This window comes from Peromyscus californicus, unplaced genomic scaffold (genome assembly GCF_007827085.1).
Source record: "Peromyscus californicus insignis strain IS unplaced genomic scaffold, ASM782708v3 Scaffold_14__1_contigs__length_90479793_seg_2, whole genome shotgun sequence".
Classification (NCBI taxonomy): Eukaryota; Metazoa; Chordata; class Mammalia; order Rodentia; family Cricetidae; genus Peromyscus; species Peromyscus californicus.
In genome coordinates this window covers 29762355-29785532 of record NW_026294436.1, presented here as the reverse complement: position 1 = coordinate 29785532, position 23178 = coordinate 29762355, and the positions used below count along the sequence as shown (strand labels likewise).

General features: G+C 34.7%; 1 protein-coding gene across 1 annotated transcript in view; it reads left to right on the top strand.

Moving 5' to 3' along the window:
- Positions 1–23178, top strand: part of Cdc73 (cell division cycle 73) — a 114107-nt gene that overhangs the window by 29883 nt on the left and 61046 nt on the right. Inside the window, exons 8-10 of the mRNA XM_052737111.1 lie at positions 632–730; positions 2680–2758; positions 5193–5257. Coding sequence (XP_052593071.1) covers positions 632–730; positions 2680–2758; positions 5193–5257 — 243 coding nt within the window. The remainder of the gene's footprint in view (positions 1–631; positions 731–2679; positions 2759–5192; positions 5258–23178) is intronic.

The following is a 23178-nucleotide window of genomic DNA, read 5'->3' as shown; positions in this document are numbered from 1 at the left end:
ATTTATTGTACTTTGAGAATGTAGTATTCCCCTTTTATAGAAATCTGTTACATTTAAATGTTTACTTTTTTCTTGGTTATATTTGAGTAGATACAGAATAATAAAAATTATAAATAATTGGTCTGTTTAAGTATGATTTGCAATAACCAGGTAGTTGGCTTTTATTTTTATGTATAATTGTGTACCTTGTTTTTTGTTGATTCGATGAAATTCCTAAGGTAGGGGCTTCATAGAAGGTTAGGGCTGGGGACATAGGCTAGTGTAGAATACTTGCTTGACTATGTGAGGGCCTAACATCAGGGGTGAGGAGAAAAGATACTTATTTAGCTCAAGTTTTGGAGACTGAAAGTGGAAGATTGGACAGCTCCACCACCTGTTGGTATGTGATGTGGTAACAGCTCAAGACCAGCATCAACCCCTTGTGATAGCAGTGCCCAGATAGCTAATTGTTCCTCATTGGGCCCCATAGGAATGTTTGGGAGACAGATCACATCCAAACCATAGCAATTATAGTACTTTATGAAATAGGAAAAATTAGTAGGAAGAAAGTTTCAATATAAATTGCTTAATGGATAAACTATTGCTCTTGCACATGTACGCTGGGTTTAATTAGAATCTATTCATGTTTTAGAATTTTTCCAAGAATATTTTTGCAATTCTTCAGTCTGTAAAAGCCAGAGAAGAAGGGCGTGCCCCTGAACAGCGGCCTGCTCCAAATACAGCTCCTGTGGTGAGAATCTTTTCTGCTTTTGTTATTTTAAGAAAGTGATGTTTATTTTGCATTTTAGTGTTATAATTTTGACATCTTAAACATTTTACGTTAGGAGGGTATAAAGTTTTGCTACTTCAGCATACTCGAAGGATATAAAGACCCTCCCCTGTTTTAAAAGTTATCTTAGCAGTAATTTTGGGTCATTCTTAAGATATACCTGGGTGAGAGTCTGAAAAGGAGTTAATTAGGAAAAGCCTTCTAAGTTAACTTTTAGGTTGACTATAGCTGGCCTATTTATTGCTTGGGAAAATTTTTTTTTTTTTTTTTTTTTGGTTTTTTGAGACAGGGTTTCTCTGTGTAGCTTTGCACCTTTCCTGGAACTCACTTGGTAGTCCAGGCTGGCCTCGAACTCACAGAGATCCGCCTGGCTCTGCCTCCCGAGTGCTGGGATTAAAGGCGTGCGCCACCACCGCCCGGCGCTTGGGAAAATTTTTAACTATTGTTAAAAATATAAATCATTGTTAGCTTCCAGCTTGGACTTGTTATTTGAAATCTTTGGTGACCATTTCATATGGGTATATTGATTTTCCCTGTCACCCGTCAAATGGACCATTCTTTGTACCTCAGCTGTATCTCCTCTGTTGGTTGACTGCCTCACTGGTGGAGGTATTGTTTAGGACCCTCCAAACCCTAATTCATGCATGCCATATAGTCTCCATTTAAATTCAGAAATACCCTCTAGTTTGTTGTAAATCCTTCTACCTGTTCTCAAGATTCAAGAAAGGCAACGAGTATAATTCAAATTGATTCACTTTTATGTAGAATTTGGAAAAACATTGGTAGAGTACTAAACATAGCCTTGGAAGTTAATAGTAATTTTATTTATACATGAAATCATTGATATTTAATTTTTGCAGATACCGAATTCTTGGTACTATTTAGACAGATACTTTTAGTTGGCTTACCACACATATTTAAGTAGTGTCTATTTTTCATGCAGTGTTCTAAGCATCTAGAGATAAAAATAATACAATGTCATAGTCCTTGTTCTGTTTTGAGTTCGTAGTTAAACCTACTAGATCTATGAAATGGAAATATAGTAAGTGCTATGATGTTCAAGCATAGTGTGCTCATAATTACAAATTTGTTGACACTTGTCATAGTAATTGGTGGGAAGAATGTGAAACTGTAAAAACATTTAAACCATTGTCTTTGTGAATGTGAGTTCTTTCTGTGTATTTTACAATCATTGAAATAGTCACAATTTTTATGTTTGGCATATAGATGTATATATGTAGCTATAGTCTTTGATAATTTTTCTTTTGTAATATTAGACTGTAATCCTATTGTAACAAAATGAAGACTACATAAATATTATGATTTTCCCAAGTACCTTTAAGATGCTTTTTAAATACCTATTTTTAGGTTATTATAGACTGAGTTTAGTATGAAATATTTGAATTAAATTATACATAATTAGAAAGTGACTTTTTTCAAGTTTTTAAAAAACTGACATCTATTACTTTAGTCTTACAGTATACATTTATAAGTGTTTATTGAATGTCTATTACTTTAGTCTTTTTTTTTCTTTTTAGTTTTTCGAGACAGGGTTTCTCTGTGTCACCCTGGCTGTCCTGGAACTTACTCTGTTCAGATTATCATTGGAGAGAGTATTATTTCACAAAGTCATTTAAGTAATTAGAGTGTTTGTGCTTACATATTATTTCTGTGGTTTTGGATACAAGTATACTTGAAATTGTTTGTCCTTATTCTTGCTGTAGGGATGGTCATTTTTTAGTGCAAATAATATTGAATCCTAGTCATCAAATGCCAAGTAGTCTTCTTACCGTGTTCTATCTTCTGGCCCATATTGGAATAACATTTATAAGTGTCTGTGTCAGGTTTTATGAGTGTTAAATAATATTTAAAAATATTGACTTGCATCTCTTTTTTTTTTTTTAATTAAGGATCCCACATTGCGTACGAAGCAACCTATCCCAGCTGCCTACAACAGATATGACCAGGAAAGATTCAAAGGCAAAGAAGGTAAGTTACTTATTCTGTATCTTCTTCTCATAATGGTCATGCTGAGCTGGAGTGGCAGTATAGTTTGATATTGAAGAATAAGATCTAGTTCAGTCACCTACTTTTGTAATAAAAGTTTTTGTTGTTATTTAACAGCCATATTTACTCATTTATATGTGATCTATAGCTGTTTAACTCTGACAGCTTTGTTGAGTAGTTTTGAGAGCGGTCATATAGCCTGCAACACTTAAAAATAGTATTTGGACTCTATAGAACAAAATTGGCTAATTTTGTTGGTAGCTTTGATTCGCCATCCAAATAGCTTGTGTTTCAGTTATTTTTTTAATGTGGATTTTATTGCTTTTTCAACTGTATTCTGTCTGTTACTTCATATCTGTAATTAAATATTAATAATACTTGATAACTTATTTCATAGGGTTACTTTGGGGATAAATGTGGTGCTGAAGGTGAAGTTCCTAGAATAATGTCTGATAATGTAATAAACTATCCACAAATGTTTGCTATTATTGATACTAGTTGTGGTTATAAAGAATTTTGGGATGTGGAATGCCATGTGTTAAATTATTTCCCAAACTATGAATTGTGTACATTAAGGGATAAAGAAGCATAGATTTGGAGCAGGTGTGAGAGTTTGTTTTGTTAAAGCTTGCTTGACAGTCTAGCTAATGCAATTATGAGCCATTTCTTTATTAGTGAGGTGAGACTGTCACCAGTTTCTCTTGAGCTCTTCATTCATCTTGACTTCACTTAGGAAGATATGAGATAAAAGCAACTTAAACTTTTAACGTTTCCTTTTTTCCCCTGTATAATCTGAAGTCTCTGGGCAACTTTTTGAAAGGATATATTGCTTTGATGCAGTGAGTTATGTGTGCTGACTTCTTTTACCAGATATAGGCACATGGTGAAGAGATGCCATACAAAGACAGTGATCCATTCTTTTATTCACTGTCCTGTTTCCTTATGGAATGAATTGTATAAAGCAATTGATAGCAAATCCAATCCTTTAAGGACCAACTCCAGCTTCTCCATGTATATGCATATTATTCATCTTTTTTTCTGCACCACAGCTACAAAATCTTATAGTTGAGACAAAGGTGTATTGTCTGTAGTGTATAAAATACTTGCTATATGATCTTTCCCAAGAAGAATAGAGCATATGATATGAAAAATTTAATTTAATTTTTCAATTAGAAATATTTCTCTGATAGTCACATAACCTAGATGAAATTTAAGCAATGTATGTTTTATTTTAATAACATATGGAATGTTTATATCATTCTTCCACTGGTAAAATACTGTCAAAGTCCCAAATTGACTGCCATTAGTTGATTGACCATAGCAAGAGCCAAAACAGGAATGAATTGCCATGTATTTATAGAATTAAATGTTTATTTTAAAAGAAAGAGAGAGCGAGAAGAGCATGCTGTACTTATGTCTTGGAACTCGAATCTTTTTTTTAAATGTATTTATTAATTGTGTATACAGTGATCTGCCTACACATATGCTTGTAGGTCAGAAGAGGGCACCAGATCTCATTATGGATGGTTTTGAGCCACCATGTGGTTGCTGGGAATTGAACTCAGGACCTCTGGAAGAGCAGCCAGTGCTCTTAACCGCTGAGCCATCTCTCCAGCCCTCGAATCATTTTTTTTTTTTTTTTTTTGGTTTTTCAAGACAGAGTTTCTCTGTGTAGCTTTGCGCCTGTCCTGGATCTTGCTCTGTAGCCCAGGCTGGCCTCGAACTCACAGAGATCCGCCTGCCTCTTCGAATCATTTTTTATAGCACCATTTTCTAATAAATGTCCCTTACATTAAAATTAGGAGCAAAAGTTTTTGTAATTTAGGAACTTTTTATTTTACATGCTTTTAGTGGTGCAGTCATTTAGTAGTTAGTAATAAAAATAAAGGGATTAGAAATTAGAAGTTTTTTATTTAGTATGATTTAAATTTTATTCCATTTTTATGTGTATGGATGTTTTGCCTGTGAGTATGTCTGTGTATCACATATGTACTTGTTGTCCATGAAGCCAGAAGAGGGTATCAGATTCCCCGAAACTGAAGTTTAATGCAGGTGTGGGCAGATTATGTGTGCTGGGAATTGAACCTGGGTCTTTTGCAAGAGTAGCTAGTGCTCTTAACTGCTGATACTTCTCTCTAGCTCTTTAGTGTGATTTTCAAATAAAATTCAAAAGATAATCATAACCAGATTCTATGAACTCAGTGCTTTGACATTTATTGAATTTGAATATGTTTTTGCAACTAATGTCTTAAAAGTTTTTAATTTTTAGAAATAGGTGATAAAACTGTGTATAGTATATTTAAGTAAGGCCTTGTTACACTGTTGAATTAATTGTTAGGTATAATATAAATTATGATAGAAATTTTTATCTGTCTCATGAAATATATAAATCATAATAGACTCCTTTTCTTTGCAGAAACGGAAGGCTTTAAGATTGATACTATGGGCACATACCATGGCATGACACTGAAATCTGTAACGGTAAGTTATTATGAGTGCAGAGGTTTTTTGTTCCAGGTGTTTTATGTGAGTAGCTTTTATTCTCTAGCATTTTCTAATTGAAACATTTATTTTTTAGTGACCATTGTACTGCTGATAGATCTGTGTGATATTCTTTTGGATTCATGAATGATCTGCCCTTTTTTTCTTTCTTTTTTTTTTTTCCAGATCAGATTTTGAATTTATAAGTTTTTCAACTAATTTGAAATGCTGTCATTGAGACGTTTAAAGCCATTGAGTTTATGGTCATATGGGACCAATTTTTTTTTTCTGATATCTTATGTTCTTTCAAATGTAATTGTCTTTGGAAAAGTAAGAATGGGATTGGGCATGTAGCATAGTGGTAGAGCCCTTGCTTAGACTGCTCAGTGGCATGGAGTCAGCCTCCAAATCAGCCAAATGAGTAAAAAGAGTGTGGTAGTTGATGGAGTCATTTGTTTAAGTATGTATGCAAGGTGGATCCTGGCTGAGCCAATTGCACTGTGGATATGTATCTGTGTTTACGAGCTGTTAGAAGGCACTGGACATAGGAGTGTTTCTCTCAAGTAATATTTGCAAAACATGCAAACCTCTGTATCTGGAAAAAATAAAACAGGTTCTTGTTTAAAAAAAAAACCACTTGATGGAACCAAATATTTATATATTCATGAGTATGAGTCTTTGTTTGAGAGACTTCGCCAGTTCATTTTTCTCTTCCTCCCCTTCTTCCCCTCCCTCTTTCTCTTCTCTTGCTCTTTCACTGTCCCTGCCCCCATGCTGTCTTTCTCACTCTTGCTGTGTTCTTTTTAGCTTGGACTTAGAACTCCTGGGCGCCAGGAGTCTTCCTTTCTCAACTGCCGGAGTAACTGAGACTATTGGCTCTCTTTAAATTTTTTTAATATCCTGGCCAACTTCTTTCTGTTTGACACGTCTTGTTATTGTGTAGTAAATGATAGTATTTGATGATACAGGTCAGGTGTACTTTAATTTCATTTTACATTTGTATATTCTGATGCATACCTCTTACACTTTAAAATACTATGCGTATGCATTAAGTGTCTACATACTTAAGACCTAAAAATGTTACTTTTGTCTTTGCTTGTGAGTCATCAGAGATTTACAGACCTCACATGACATGAAATCATGATATATTTGTTGTGATTTCTGAGTTCAGATTTAATCTTTATACTTAGAATTTGCCATAAAAATCTATTGAAGTTTTGACTTTTTTAATTTAAATTGAGACTCTATCAAGTATTTTGCTAATATACTTTTAAATGATCAGATTTGTTTTTATATATTGAAATTGTGTGTAGGCTTATAGATTCATTCAACAGGTATTTATTGAATACTCTTGTCCGGTGTTTGACTCTGAATACCTCCGGTGTACTGCTTCCCAGAGCAGTCAAAGAGGCCTCTCTGAGGTCAGAGTTGAGCAAGTCGTGCCAGAAGAGCATTCCCTGCAGGGACAACAGGCTTAAAAACTGACTCAGTAGACAAATGATAGGGAAGTGTTTCCTATCTAGTGAGCAAGAGCAAAAGTGGGAAAAGACCAGATAGAGGTATCTTATGCCTTTTCTTTGCTTGTTTCTGATTTCAGAATGTAATTAATGGTGGTAAGGTTTAACTTGCTTTGTTTGTTGGTTTATATTTTTAAAAGACATGTGCCATCATGCCTGGCTTGAATTAAATTCTTATGTGATTCAGTTAGTTGATGCTTTCTTGGAGATAGAATTTGTCTGTTGCTGATTCCCAAAGTGAATTGCCAGAGAACTGAAGTTATTCTTCAGTAACCATTAAAAGTTAAGTTTTTTGTTAATGTTTTCTTCTTTCTCATGACTCTGAGTGCCATGGAATTTGTTTTTATTATAAGAGCTTCTATATTTAAAAGGTGAATTTAAATAAGCTTATGCTATATGAATTTAAAGAATAATCACACAAAATAAAATAATCATAAAAAGGATTGCTTAGGAATGCAACAAAAAGACTGAAAGTGGCCAAATGGCTAGTTGGATTATTTCAGTAACTGGTTGGAATCTGCTCCTTCTATATGCTGATTATGTGCTAGAAAGAGAATACACAAGTATTCACAAGAAACACAAGTAATGTTTTTAGATAAGTGTTTATTTTTAGTTATTCCTCAAACTTTTCCTTCCTGTTTAGTATTTTTCCCTTCTCTTTTCTCTTTTGAAATTATCATTTGTGAGCTGCAACAACTTCTTTCCTCATCCTGTTGTTCAGAAAATTTCTCTTGTATTATCAAGACAGGTGAATGTGTATTAAATGTAAAAGGTTTTGTTGACCACAAGAGATTTCCTTGCTTTTATATGTATAATTCATATTTGCTAATGTTCTTAAAATTTTTAATGTGCCTAGTTCATGTAGTTTCTGAAATTAGGATTTATCTACATTAGGATTAATCTTTGTAACTTTTAACTTGAGTATCAGATCTCTTGATACATGACTAAATCAGTACATTAATAATTTTTATACAAAATATTTTTTTCTATATGTATTAGACAAGGCTTGTGTTTTAGTAAGTTACTACAACTTGTATGAATAAAAGTCCTGCAAGTGTTTTGACAATAAAAATCTAAAGTGTTGAGGAGCTAGAGAGATAATTCTGTGGTGAAGAGCACTTGTGGCTCTTCCTGAGGACCCCCAGTTTGGTTCCTACCATTCATGTACAAAAGCTTGCACCTCCAGCTTCAGTGGATCCAAGGACTCTGTGGGCCACACTGCACTCAGGTGCACTTGACTTACACCTTTAATACACAAGTCTGTGTGGGAAATTCTGGTTAACCCTTTCTTTTCCTGAGGTGGGGAATCTCACTTTATTTTTAGTGTATTTTGGTGGTGCTTTTTTTTTTTTTTTTTTTTTTTGGTTTTTTGAAATAGTTTCTCTGTGTAGCTTTGCGCCTTTCCTGGATCTCACTCTGTAGACCAGACTGGCCTCAAACTCACAGAAATCTGCCTGCCTCTGCCTCCCAAGTGCTGGGATTAAAGGCGTGCACCACCACTGCCCGGCTGATGGTGCTTTTTAAAGACAAGGTTTCACTATGTAGCCTTGGCTGACTAAGAATTTGCTATATAGACTAGGATGGCCTCAAACTCAAATTATTCACCTGCCTCTGCTTCCTGAGTGCTGGGATTAAAGGCATGAGGCACATACCCTTAAAGGGATCTCATTTTATAGATCACACTAGCCTTGTATTTCTTGGTCAGGGGATTTCCTACTGTCTCTGCTCCTCACCTAGCTGGAGTTCAGGTACATGTTGCTTCACCTGACTTCTGTTTAACCTTTGACTTAGATAGGTCAAGACATATGTTTGACATTGATGGTTCCAGAGTCGCAAGATACACAGATGTTTTCAGAACTTATCTTAGATGGAACTTCCCCCCAAAATAAGTTTCGAGGATTCATTCTTCCTTGTCTTTTTAAAAAATATCTTCCTTCCTTCCTTCCTTCCTTCCTTCCTTCCTTCCTTCCTTCCTTCCTTCCTCCCTCCCTCCCTCCCTCCCTCCCTTCCTTCCTTCCCTCCCTCCTTCCCTCCTTCCCTCCTTTCTTTTCTTTTCCTTTCTTACTTTTCTGTTTGTTTTCTTTTCTTTCTTTCTTCTATTGTGTATCTGTCCGTAGAGGTCAGAAGAGGTTATTAGCTCTGGGAATTGGAGCTGCACACAGTTGTAAGCTGCCATGTGGGTGCTGGGAACCTAACCTAGGTTCTCTGGAAGAGCACTGCTCTTATCCACTGAGCCATTTCTCCAGCTCGCCACTGCATTCTTTAGTGTTCTAAGAAACACTAGATCAAATAGTTTTTGTGGCAGAGAAATGTGAATGTTTTTAACATGCAGTTATTAGAAGAAAAGAGTCTTCACTGGTATTTTTCTCTTTACTCACTTTTGATGGGAATATTCTTAGGACTATTATACAGAATTTATTTAAATAAAGCTAGCCTAAGTTATGGGTTGGAAGTAAAAACATATTGAGGAAAATTCTTTATATAGTTCATATCCTAGTGTTTTGGTTTAGTAGTAGTGAGACTATATGAGGTTTAAATTTGAAGCCTTTTATGTTATTATGTTTCATGTATTTTTATAGTATATATAATTTATGAATGGACCATCATAGATTAGGAAAATGCTGTTTGAGTGTGTGGAGTACTATGTGTCTATATTCTGAATACTTGGGATACAGAAACAGGAGGATCACTGTAAACTTGAGACGGGCCTGGTGTATCTAGCAATTTCCAGGTCAGCCAGAGTGTGGAACTCTGCCTCCGTACCACTGTCATCCAAAACATGGAAAGAAAATGTTACTTGGTAATGCTTTTTATTATATAGTAAATAAGATATGGTAAATTTTTGTTTTGTTTTGTTTGTTTTTTTAGTTGGGTTGTAGCGAGGAACCTTTGTGTCTTTTGCTGGAGAGGGAATAAGATGTACTTAGAATTGATTCTTTGTTAGTTTTAGGGATTTGATAATTTGATTAAGAATCAATTTTCTTTGGTCTAGCCTACTTAAGAGCATATAGAAAGTTTAGAAACTAGCAACTATTTGTTCCTTTTTTGTTTGTTTTGAGACAGGATCTCTCTACGTAGCCTTAGCTGTCCTGGAACTTGATATTGTAGGTCAGGTTGTCCTTAATCTCACAGAGACCTTAACTTTGCCTCCCTAGTGCTAGGATTAAAGGCATGTGCTTCCACGCCCTCCCCACTTCCTCCATAAATAACCTTTTGGATAATTCCTGTATATCATGTGGATACAGAGACAACAGAGATGAACAAAACCAGACATAATACTATAGGCTTGATTTATGGTCTTTTGGAGAAGAATTAGTGAGTGACTTGAATAGGAAATTAGTATTGTAGCAAGTGTGTACATTGAGGAGGTAATACTTGAAAATGGATCTGAAATTTGAGTAGGTGCTAGAAAAACAAGAAAACACAAATTGGAAACAGTAAACAAAAAGTAAGATTAAAAGCTCTGTGATGAAAGGAAGAACATGGAAAACAGAAAGATTTGAAAGGTTGAGTTGTTTAGTGATTATGTCCACAGCAGAGTTTCCTCTCAGAGTTAGATGGGGCCTGATGCCAGTTCATTGTCCCACATCTTGTTGATCATGTGTCTAGCATCATTCTTTTTTTTTTAGACATTTGTTTTCCTAGTAGATCTATTTCTTTAATATTTATTTTTTTATTTTATTGGTGTTTTGCCTGTATGTATGTCTGTGTGAGGGTGTTGGAACCTGGAATAACCTACAGTTGTGAGCTGCCTTGTGGGTGCTTGCAATTGAACCCAGGTCCTCTGGAAGAGCAGTCAGTGCTCTTAACTGCTGAGCCATCTCTCCAGCTCTGAATAATTTTTTGTTGGTCTAAAATTTGCCCCAAATATACTAGGAGTCTGTTGTAACTTCAACTTTTACTTTTCATTTTAAAAGAGTGTCGTAATCTATATATTAGGTTTCTTTCATGATATTAACTGTACAGTCTGGTGAGGGAATTTTCACAATTGCCTGAGCCATGGCTATTTGGTTTCTTTAAGGTGTCTCACTCATCACTCATTGTATGTTACCACCATAGCCCCAGCTGGTTTTTAAATCCCTGATCTAAAGAAAGCGGGTGCCAGGTTGCTAAGGAGAAGCCAGATACTTGGGAGCACTAAAAAATAAAATAAAATAAAATAATAAGGATTTGCAGTAAAAAAAAAAATCTCTTTTTATTTGGTAGTAAAGACAGTAGAATTTACATCATAGTTCTGTTAAGAAATTAAACTGTTAAGCCCTATTTGTACTAAGGTACAAATGTTGAGCCCAAAGAGGAGTCAACAAGTGGTAGCTTTCCTTTGTGTGTGTGTGTATGTGTGTGTGTGTGTGTGTATTTTCCCAGTTTGACTTGCATATGTTTGTTATAACTTTTTTGATGTATTTAATATTACTTGCTCAATGATAAAATTTTCAGTGTTACCAAGAGTAGTCTATTTAAATTTAAGAGAATCCATTTTCTTTCAAATCTATAAGGTATTTTTTGTTATAGTTCTGTATGCTTATCCTATAACTTTTAGCCTTTGAGAGAAGGTAATTGCAGAGAAGTTTTCATGTAAATGGATAACTTAGTCAGGGTGCCTTTTACTAGTCACCTGTTAGGACACAGATGCATAGGAAGAGATGTTATTTGTTTATATTGATTTGTCTTTTGAAAAAGAAACTATAGTATTTAGGATTTTAACTTGTTATAGAAATAGTACTTCCACATAACAAGATTTCATGTGCTATATTTTTAGACGGGTATGTATTATACTGCTTGTGAATATCAAACTTGAAGTAATTTTTATAACTCAATTATATATTTCAAGATGCTTGTAAGGTCTGGAGAGATGGCTCAGCAGTTAAGAGCACTGACTGCCCTTCCAGAGTACCCAGGTTCAATTCCTGGCATCTCTATGGCAGCTTACAGCTGTCTGTACTTTCAGTTCTAGGGGACCCAACACCCTCACACAGATGTACGTGCAGCCCCAATGTACTAAAAATAAAAATTAAAAAAAATGCTTGTGAACCACCATGTGAGTGCGGGGAATTGAACCCAAGTCCTCAGTAAGAGTAGTACAGGAACTTTACTGCTGAGGAATTTCTCCAATCCCTATATATCTCTTAAGCTTTTGAAAATTGTTCTTGCACATTTCCTGGCTGTTATATGAATAGCCCATTATTAATATACTAATATTTTATACAAGAATTTTAAAATTAGACCTACATTTTCACAGATTGCTTAAAGAAGCCATCCTTAAATCTAATGCACAGTATTGTTTTTCTTTGTATTCAGAACAAACCTTTGCATAGCAGTTTCTCTTCAGTTTTTCTTTTTTTTTTTTTGGTTTTTCGAGACAGGGTTTCTCTGTGTAGCTTTGAGCCTTTCCTGGAACTCGCTTTGGAGACCAGGCTGGCCTCGAACTCACAGAGATCCGCCTGCCTGCCTCCCGAGTGCTGGGATTAAAGGCGTGCGCCACCACCGCCCGGCTCTCTTCAGTTTTTCTAATGGCAGCAGCTTCTTTGTTTTGTGCTAGCTTTACCTTGCCTTTTTTTTTTTTTTTTAAATATTGTGTAGCTGGCTTAGATTTGGACCCTATCTTGATAAGAAAAACTGTCTATTATGATTTACCAGCCTGTTTGTTGCAGCAAATTAGGGATTAGTTTGTTTTGTTTTGTTTCGCTGTTTTTTTAAATGTGAAAAGGGGTGTGACTTCTGTAGGTTTCTGTTGTGAGATTCAAATGTATACATGAATACCTTGAATTGTATTGTCCTCTGGCTGTTTGATTGTAGGATGGAATTTAATTTTAGAATTTGTTTTTACCATGCATGCAAATTTTCTGTCCTGAATGGTATAGTTTGTTCTTCTTCTACTTGGATGATATTTAGAGTGAACACATTTGGTGAATTTATATTATTTCATTATGTGAGTACCTTCTTTATCATAGAGGGTTTAAGATGAGCTATATCATTGCATATTTTGTCAACATAATCAGCATTTAGGTGGTAAATATACTTAAAGGAAATGAACTAGAGCAGAGCATAGTAACAGGGAATTTTAATGCACATAAAAGTGTTATAGTATCACTTTATATCTCTTAAAGGTTTTTATTGAAAATCCACTTGTTCTTTTGATAATAAGCTTATATCATCAAATTCACTAGTTGATGTTTGTTTGCTCAATACCACCTCTAGATTTAATAAGAGATGTCAATAACATGTATAACATAGCCTTTAAAATTAATCTAGGGGCTAGAGAGATGGTTTGGTCACTAAGAATACTTGATGTTACAGAGGACCTGGGCTCATTTCTGAGCATCTACATGATGGCGTGCAGCCATCTATAACTAGTTCCAGGGTATTCGATGCCTACTTTGACCTCTGAAGCCACTAGGGATGCATGTGATACATATATACATAAAAGCAAACATTCACACATGCGTCATTACATCTGATTCCAAGAACTGCACAAAATAGACTTTAGTTTTCTTTTAATTTAATCTCCTTTTATCATTGTATAATAAAACTTTTAATTCTGATTTCTATTTTCTGGTATTGACACAACTTTAATTCATTTAATTTGAATAAATTTGATGCCAATATTAAACGTATTTCTCATTGTTAAATTCTAACACATTAACTTACATTTAGGCTACTACTTTATTTTAAGTAATGTGGGTCTCCTTTAATATTTAGAAAAATAGATATTAATTTTTAGTATTTTCTTTATTTTGTGGTTGAAGATCTGAAACATTTTGTTCATATGACAAAATCTAGTATATTTATTGACATGCTATCTATATACAGGTGTTAGATAGTTTTTGATACTTTGAGGACTGTTGGCTGAACTGTAGTATGCTGCATCAGATTCCTAGTATTTGTAAATTAATTTAAATCTTCAATGAATTTTCAGCCTTATATAATTCTTGCATTCAAATTATTATTTTCCTGTTAACATTTTGTATTATTCATTGGATTATCTATTAATATTTTGTATTGTTTCATTGGATTATCTGCTTATTTCATCTTTTCCCTCTCCCCTTTCCCATCCTGCCCAACCTCATTTGATCTTTAATTCTAAGTTTTGGTTTCTTTTCCAGGTCTTGTTCTTGATGGATGTTTCTTTTAGTGTTGTTCTTCTTGTCTTTCCTGCTTCTCATGTTCCTCTGTGAGTGACTGCTCTCATGTTTAAGTATCTGGTTTAAATTCTTATTACTTCTCCTCTGGACAGATCTTACATTTAGACGCTAAGTTCTTGGGATTTTGGAATACTGCTTTTCTGTGAACAACAGGGTGAAGATATTTATTTGAAATGATTGGAAATGGAAACTTTAAGGTCCTACTTTTGCTTTTGCTAGAGAAAGTATTGTCATAGAACTGGATTACTTTTATAGTTGAGCATGTATTATAGTGACACTGAGATAGTGTGTTCGTTATGATTAGATTTTTTTCAGTAGCATGTAAGGTGAAATAAAGACATAGTTAGAAATAGGTCATTTTAACTTCTTATAAATTATAACAAATTAATCATATCTTTTGTTATCTATAAATAGTAAATTCTGGAGATTATTGATTTTATAATCATTTATTTAGTGTTTTTAAATAGATGGTTCTGTTCTCTTGTATATTTTATTAATCAACTCTTAGAACTAAAGTTAAGCACCTCTTTGATCTCTTAGAAGTCACTAATTTTTATCTTCTGTTATTATTATTAGACAAAACCTCCCCAATTCAGCTTTTGATGTGATCTTATGATTTCAGCAGTACATCCTATAAAAGTATACATAGTACTATGTAGTGCCATAGGGGTTAGATGGAGTGGCACATTAACTCATTGTTTTCATACTAAATATGTGGGTTCATTATAATGTATCATAAACTGTGATATATGTGTTTCATATAATGTAAAAGTTACTGTAGTGTTCTCATGAAATAAGAATGTACTTTTGGGCTGAGTGTGGTAGTACCTGCTTGTAATCTCAGCATTTAGAAAACTGAGGCAGGAGGGTCATGAGTTTGAGGCCAGTTTGAGCAGCATAATGAGACTTTATATGTTTTAAATATAAAAGGAAAAGCATAACTTTAAAGTGATGATCGAAGGGTCAGTACAGTGCTTGCCTAGCATGTGTGAGGCTCTGGGTTAAAACCCCAGCACCCTGTAGACAAAACAACCACAGAAAGCTTTACTAGAAACACTTTTTCTTTTTAACTGTGCTACTGTGAAAAAGATGGTCTTCAAAGAATTTGTGTCATATTTGGGGACACCTATGATTCATAAAATTACTCACTTTTGAGTCATTGGTATTTTATGGTGCCATTTACTTTGATCCCTTCTTGAATGGGCTTCCTCAGCATTAGCCGTTGTTACTTTTCCTTGTTGTTATGGCTAATCTTTCTCCAGATCTATTTCTTTATAATAGATAATTTAACTTTAGCACTAGTACCCAATTGTATTCTGTTTGATTTGTTCAAGAAGTGCTTTTGAGGTAACTAACATTCATAATGTAGGTGGTATCCCAAAGGTCTGACTTATCACAAGACAGGATAGAAATTGTAGAATATCTTTGTTTTAATTCTAGGCTTTTTATTAATCACATTAAATTGTGTTAATGTCTAAGGACACAGAGAGGCAAGGATTTCTTTTTGGATTCCATATTTTCATCCTTCATACATCCTGGCTTGTTAAATTAATGAGTTAGCTTAAATCCTGCCTTCTTCCTTAATTCAAGTTTAGTGTTACTTTAGTTTGGTTTTTTTTTTTTCTTATATCATGGTATAAAAGATTTTTTTAATGCACCCAGAATGAATACAAAAGCCAGATAAGAAGTACAAATTGAATACTATGACAAGTACCACTGTAGAAAACTATGAGTAAGGACATATGTAGTTATTTTGTTGTTTTGCACCTACTACACAGCTTCAGGATAGCAGCATTAAAAATATTTCAATTTAAGCCGGGCGGTGGTGGCGCACGCCTTTAATCCCAGCACTCGGGAGGCAGAGGCAGGCGGATCTCTGTGAGTTCGAGGCCAGCCTGGTCTACGGCGCGAGATCCAGGAAAGGCGCAAAGCTACGCAGAGAAACCCTGTCTCGAAAAACCAAAAAAAAAAAAAAAAAAAAAAAAAATATTTCAATTTGAAGTATTTATTTTAAAGATGTGAAGATATACTATAGAGTATGGTACTGTTTGAAAGGTTTCTTCCTAAGAATAACTGAATTAGGTAGAAAGTTTTGTTCACACTTTACTCAGTTGATGGTATTTCACAAATAAAATTCATTAAATGGACTATTGTTAGTAGTAATAGAAGTGTCTTCAACTCTTCCCTTCTGCTCTCCCTTCTTTCCCACATACATATAATGTTGATATCAAAGTGCTAGAGGTTGCCTCATACTTACAGTAAATAAACTAACATTTGTATTTGTTGTATAAGAAATACATATTGTAACAGGTACTTAGAAGCTGATGTGGTTGAAAAGCATTGACTCCTTTCTTGATCCAATGTGGTAACTAAAACAAGATGAAAGCCTGAAATTTTCAGCCTCCGTTCTTCATTTGTCTCCTTGTCTTAGTTTTACTTGTTTACTGGGCAAGTAGGCACATTAATCATTCCAGAAATAGCTATTTGTAAGTGAGTGATACCTGAGGCATAAGGATGAGTCATTTCCTAAACCATCATTCACCTTGAACAAACAAGGAGGAAAGGTGAGACTGACTATTCTCAGGATGAGAGCAGGTGTCTGTGATGGGAAGGAAGACTGTATTCGAACAGATTGTCTTCTAGGAACCAGATTAGTCTCCTTGGGAATGACAGTGATTACTAGCAGATTAACAGCTTCTTGTTAAGTAGGAGTTGATACAACATTTAGTGGGTCCATACCTTTATGTGAATGCGTAAGTATCTCTTGTGCCTCCCTAATTCTTCCTTTATTTAAACATAAAGCTTCTATCAGCATTCTGAGACCAAAATTTGGGGTTGGAACTCTTTTCTCTGTTAGTATTCCCAGTACTCACTATGTTTATTGGAACAGAGGGCTAGGTGGATTGTATTGTGGCTGCTTTAGTTGGGCCTTCTGTTCCTCTGGTCACACTTGTGTTTATATTGGCCTCTTGTTTATGTTATGTTGGTTCTTGTGCACAGAAACAGGCAAGTCATCTTTTACATAATGTGAATTTCACATATAGGCTCTGTGTCTCTGTCACTTTAGTTTATTTTACCGAGAAACAATTATGATATCTGTAGGAAAAGGTTGTTTACCAAACCATTCATTGTCTGAGCTGCTCTTTCAAAAATTTTATCATTGTGTTTTTAGTGAGATGTGTACTAGCAGGTAAGATGAAAAATGAATTAGAACACTTCAGACTACCAGATTTGTTGTTGTTGTTGTTTTATTTTGTTTTCCAAGACAGGGTTTCTCTGTGTTAATCGCCCTGGCTGTCCCAGAACTTGCTCTGTAGTCTAGGCTGGCCTCAAACTCAGAGATCCACCTGACTCTGCCTCCCTAGTGCTGGGATTAAAGGCATGCACCACCACCCTCTTCTTTTTCTTAATGTTGTCTAGAGATGAGCAAGATCTCTAATAATGGAAAGGTGTTTTAAACAAAAATTTAAAAAACCAGAAAATTAAAAAAAATTTAAAAAACAAAAATTAAAAAATCTAGCAAAATGCTAGATCATTCTTCTCTGCTCACTAATTTCTAACCTCAGACTACATTTTACACTGTATCAGGCCTAGCGAGGAAATTCTGCAGTTACACTAGAGTTCTGTTGGCTCTGCCTCAAAAGGGTATGATGTTAGGAACACAGGCTCTTAAGTCCTTATTGCAACGTAGTCCTAACTCTGTGAAATTGCAAGGAGTAACACAACTTGGTTATTCTTCTGAAGTTCTGTGAAGATGAAAACTAGACAGTGTTCAGCTTTGTATTTTATTGTCTGTATGTCTGTCTGTCTATCTATCTATCTGTCTATCTATCTATCTATCTATCTATCTATCTATCTATCTGTCTATCATCTACTTATTTTCCTAGCCAATATCTTGCTATCAGCACAGACTAGCTTTGATTTCACAATTTTCCTGCCTCTTCTGCCTCCTAGTGTTGGGGTTAAAGTCACGAGCACCTACACCTGTTTTCAGCTTCTATACTTTAACAGAAAATTGCTCTTGGATTCTTTTTCACTCCAGTTTATTAATGTGGGAAAGTATATTGTGGGCATGGAATCCCCATAGACATTAGGAATGGTTTTGTCTGCTAATGTGTCTTCCATCATGTAGGATGTTTTGCCTACAATCATAAAGTAAGCAAACAAACCAAAAAGTTGGAGAGAAACTGGTACAATTAAAGAATCTAGTGGTTGAAAGGACAGAAACCATAACAACTGTGAGGATTTGTTTGCAGGAACTGAATACATACACACATGCGTAAATGTACACACACGTGCATAAATGTATACACACACGTATCTATTTTACATTTAACTTTTGACTCAGTTATAGTTTTAGTCAAAGTAGTAACCATTTGTTTTTCTTTGTTAGTTTTTTTTTTTGAATGAAGGGTTGGTTTCTTTGTATCTTATGGACAGAGTTCTCTTTAATAATTACAGTGATCTCAGAGTTGTACATATTTTTGAATTTTATTTGTTGCTAAAATTTATTTCATTTTAAAATAAATTTTATTGTCTGATTAACATGTTAAAAGCTACATATATAGTGTATTGGTTATTGTAATGAAATAAATTGACATATCAATCATTTCAAGTAGTTATCTAGATACCTCATATTAGGTGTGTAGGGGGCTTTTTGAAGTTGAAACCTATGTATTTTGACTTTACTTCATTAATTTCTCATTCCTTGATTTCTGGCAAGTTTATATATTTATTTTCTACTTCAGATCTGGAACTCAGCATTTCTGCAAAGATAAAGTGGGTGCTTTTTAAAGTGGTGGTATCTAGAAACTGTAACCTGACCACTGGAAATGTTGAGTGGGCCGGGGAATTGGTCAGCGCTTGATGCCAAGTCTGATGACCTGAGTTCAATTTTGGAACTCACATGGTTAAAGGAGAGAACTAACTCCTACAACCTGTTCTCTACTTGCTGTGGCAAGTATGCCCTCAAACACATGCAAGCACACATAGAGTAAATAAGTAATTTAATGAAAAAAAATTTTTTTTGGAGACAGGGTCTCTGTTATGTTGCTCTTGCTCTTCTGGCACTTGCTATGTACATCAGCCTGGCCTTGAACTCCTGGAGATCTGCCCACCTTTGTCTCCCAAGAGGCTTAATTAAAAATAATTTAAAAAATGTTCTCCACCATTGAGGCTCCCATTGTCTTTTGATATTTTAGTAGACAGAGAAAGAGATTTCTTTTGAAATGCTAGATATTTTGTATATTGCTAGTATAATAATTCTAATGTAATCCTAAAATCAAGAAGAGTTCTTTTGTTGTTAACAAAGAAGGAACTTCAACCTAAGCTCATGACCCACATGCTTCTTTCTTACAAGTACGCTTACTCTATCATGAGGGCACCATTTCCAATAACTTTGTCCATTTCTTTATTACATTTTAAAGACCTCATTTTTCAAATACCACCACATGGGGCTGGAGCTTTAATGTACCAGTTTTTTACATAACATTTCCTAACCTTATTAATAGAATTTCTTGCTTGTGTTGATAAAACATCAGTTAAAGCTTTGTGATAATAATGTCGACAGTATTCTTTGCTGTGTGGCTTTTATGCATAATTGCTGAACAAAGGGGTCAAATTCTTACATAATTCTGCCAAGTATTAGAAAATCATGCTCTTTTTTTCCAAGACAAGGTTTCTCTGTGTAGCTTTGGCACCTTTCCTGAAACTCACTCTCTAGCCCAGGCTGGCTTCGAACTTATATAGATCTGCGTGCCTCTGCCTCCTGAATGCTGGGATTAAAGGTGTGCGCCATTACCGCCCGGCTGCATCTTTTCATTTGCATTCCTGCCAGTGCAAATGGCCATTCTCGTTTTCCTCTACACATCTCACAAGAATTTTTTTACCTATTTGATAGGTACAGACTAGTTTATCAGTACAGTTTGTATTAGTATTTGTCTTATGTCCAGGGTTGACCTTGGTTTAGGGGAGATATCATTACTCTGTAATGCCTTAATATTTTTTTCCCATTTTCTATTGAGAATGGTCATTACTTTTTGTATCTTTTTTTTAATATATTGGGGCAACCAGCCTGTATAGATAGCAAGCTTCTCATTTTGTCAGTTATGTTTTTATTATGAACCAACGAATTTTTTTTACAAAATTTTTACCACTTATACATTGTTTTACTTCTCATTTTTCAATTTTCCAATGTTTCTAACTTTGAAAGAATTCACTTTTTCTTTAAGAACTAATGTTTTTCATTATTGACATTTATATCTTCCATGAGTTTGGGAGTTATTCTTGGATTGAGAAACAAATACACTTCTGCATTTTCTCTATGTGGTTATGCATTTACACAGAGCCAGTTACTGAGGACATCCATATTTTGTCTTGTTCTTAAAATGTTGGTATCTGCAAATAGTAGGCTGCAAATAGTAGGCTCCCCGTGTTTGATGAATGATTGGAAGCAATGTGTTAAACATTTTATAGTTTACTTGCTTAAGATTTTGACTGTTATCCTCTAGTTCTAGAAAGAATAATTATAGTTTGACTAAATTTGGTTAAACTACATTACATTTAATGAGTAATTAATATGTGTTAGTTAAAAAAGATATAGTATGGGCTGGAGAGAGGGTTTAGCAGTTAAGAGCACTGGCTGTTTTTCTATTCAGCACCCACATAGCAGCTGGGTTCAATTCCCAGCACCCACATAGCAGCTCATAACTGTCTGTAACTCTAGTTCCAAGGGATCCCTGGCACTAGGCATGCATGTTGTACACATATATGTGCATGTAGACAAAATATTCATACACATAAAATAAATCTTAAAAAAGGTAAGTACAAACCTAAATGGTACTTATTGACTTGAAGTAAATAAAAACATGGATAAAATAGCCAGTTTTCATTTTCTTAAGATCATGATTCTTATTGTGTAGTTGTAGAATATGAGCTGTATACCATTAAAATTACATTTTCTGTATCGTGATTGATTTATGTAGGGGAGCTTAATACGAACATGTTTTGTCTATTTCTAACGCTTGCCTTATATCTTTTTTGCCTTGTTTTTGAAATGAGCATTGTTGTGTTGCTTTGACCAATCTGGAACGGCTAGGCTCAAGTAATTGACCTGCGCTTCATCTTCTGGAGTAGCTATAGGCAAGCTTCACCATGCCCTGCTTGTCTTTTGTTTTAGTTTTGACGGAAATTAATTTTGCTTAGTTATAAATAACTATGCTGTTTGCCTTCATTTTAGTTTCTTTTTTCTGAATCTACAGTGTCATGAATTAAAGAAGTCATGCCAACCCCACATTTAAAATCTTAGCAGAGTAGGTGCTTGAGCAATTAATACTGTATTTTATATCCTCTGGAATCTATTTTTTTTTCTTTAAATTTTCTGCATTGCATTCACTTATATTTTTTGTGTGTATGTGTGTGGGTCACAAGTGCCATGGTGTACAACTGTAGTGGTTAGAGGACAACTTGTGAGCGTCTGTTCTCTTTTTCTACTATATGGGTGCCTGGGAAAGAAGCATGTTAAAGTCTTTGGTTTGTTTGTTTTTGAGACATAATCTCTCTGTTACATAGCTCTGGCTGTCCTGGAACTTGCTATGTAGACCAGGCTAGCCTCGAACTCACTGAGAGCTATATCCCTTTTCCTGGGATTAAAGGTGTGCCACTATGCCTGGCTAGACTTAGTCAGAGGAGTTGGCTTTGACCTTACTACACATTAGTAACTGTTAAATGGTGTAGTGGGTAAATATGCACAGTGCTTTATTTGTCCGCTGAAAATTATCAGTTGTGAAATTTCTAAGTGTCACTTGCCACTATTATAGATGTAATCCTGGTCACAAAACTGCAGTGCACATGTTTTTCAGAATTAAATTTACCATTCACTCATATCTGCAAAGGGGAAGAGAATTCAACCAGGGGCCCAAATATGTTTTCCTTTCTCTTTTCTTATTTATACCTAACACCTGATAATATATGTTAGTGAGAGAAAAATGCCTGTGAAATCTGTGGGCATGGCCAAAGAGAATAGGCAGAGAATGGCAAATAGTGGAATAAGCCAGTTTTGTTTGGCTTTGTAGACCTGTGTTAGCTTCTGTCTTAAGTGAAATATGTAGCAGAGCAGCATAATGGATAAGAGCATGATCTCTGAGATGGAAGCCTTTTATTAGCCTTGTGATCTATATATTTAACCTCTCACATGAGTCTTTTCTTTTAGTGTTACAAGTATTGCATGGAGTAATGTACAGTACTTTAACACAGTACCAGGAACACTGCTTCCACAGTCAGTAGTGTATGGTGCTGTGATTGGTAATGTTACTGTAGACATTTCTGGAACTAGGTTTAATAAAATTCCAATTAGGGTGTATGTGCTTATGCATATTATATTCGTGAAAGAGAGTAGGGAAAATGTGAATTATTTAATCATTGAAGAAATTCATTGTCTCTAATTTTATTCCAAACAAACTAGTGTTGTAAATACTGAAACTTGGATTTTCCTTCTGAAACGTCTGTTAACACTTTGAGTATAGTGTTACCCAGTTAATTCTGTAATCTTTGCTTTGATCAAATCCATATAATTATTTTCAAACATATCTTTCTTATATACAAAAATTTCATAGTACTGAGGTAAAGAAGATATAGTTAGCAACTGGTGAGACATTTAAATAGTAGCTTATTTGGCTTATAAAGTTAACATTTATATTGTTGAAAATGAAATGTGAAAGTAAAATAAAATAATGTTTGCTTGTTTTCTTATCAGAATTTCCTATTTAACCTAGTTTTGCCTTGAACTCTCATTCCTCCTGCATCATTTTCCATATGCTACCCCAAAGGCAAAAATACAGATTTTTGACATTAGAACTTCACTGGTTTAATCTCCTCTGGGGACTCAGAACATCATTATTATTATCTTTCAAGTCAATCATGAGGAATGCAGAAATGATTTTAAATTGATACCTAAGAGTAAGTACTTAAATATTTTTAAGAATTCTGTTTTTCAGAAGTCTGTTTTAAACCCAATAATCCTATACTGTTATAGTTTCAAATATCACTTGGGGGTGCTGTTTCTGTTACATACCTGTGCATGAGTGTTTGCAAACATACATTCCCCACCCCTTTTCTTTCTAAACTTACGTGGCATAAATCAGAGGGAATTAGTCTATACTGACAGTCCCTCTGTCTTTCATCACTGATGTGATTTTGTATGTCTTTTTGTAGTAATACTGGTAACTCTGCAATTACATTGAGTAATTAAGTGAAAAATAACCAT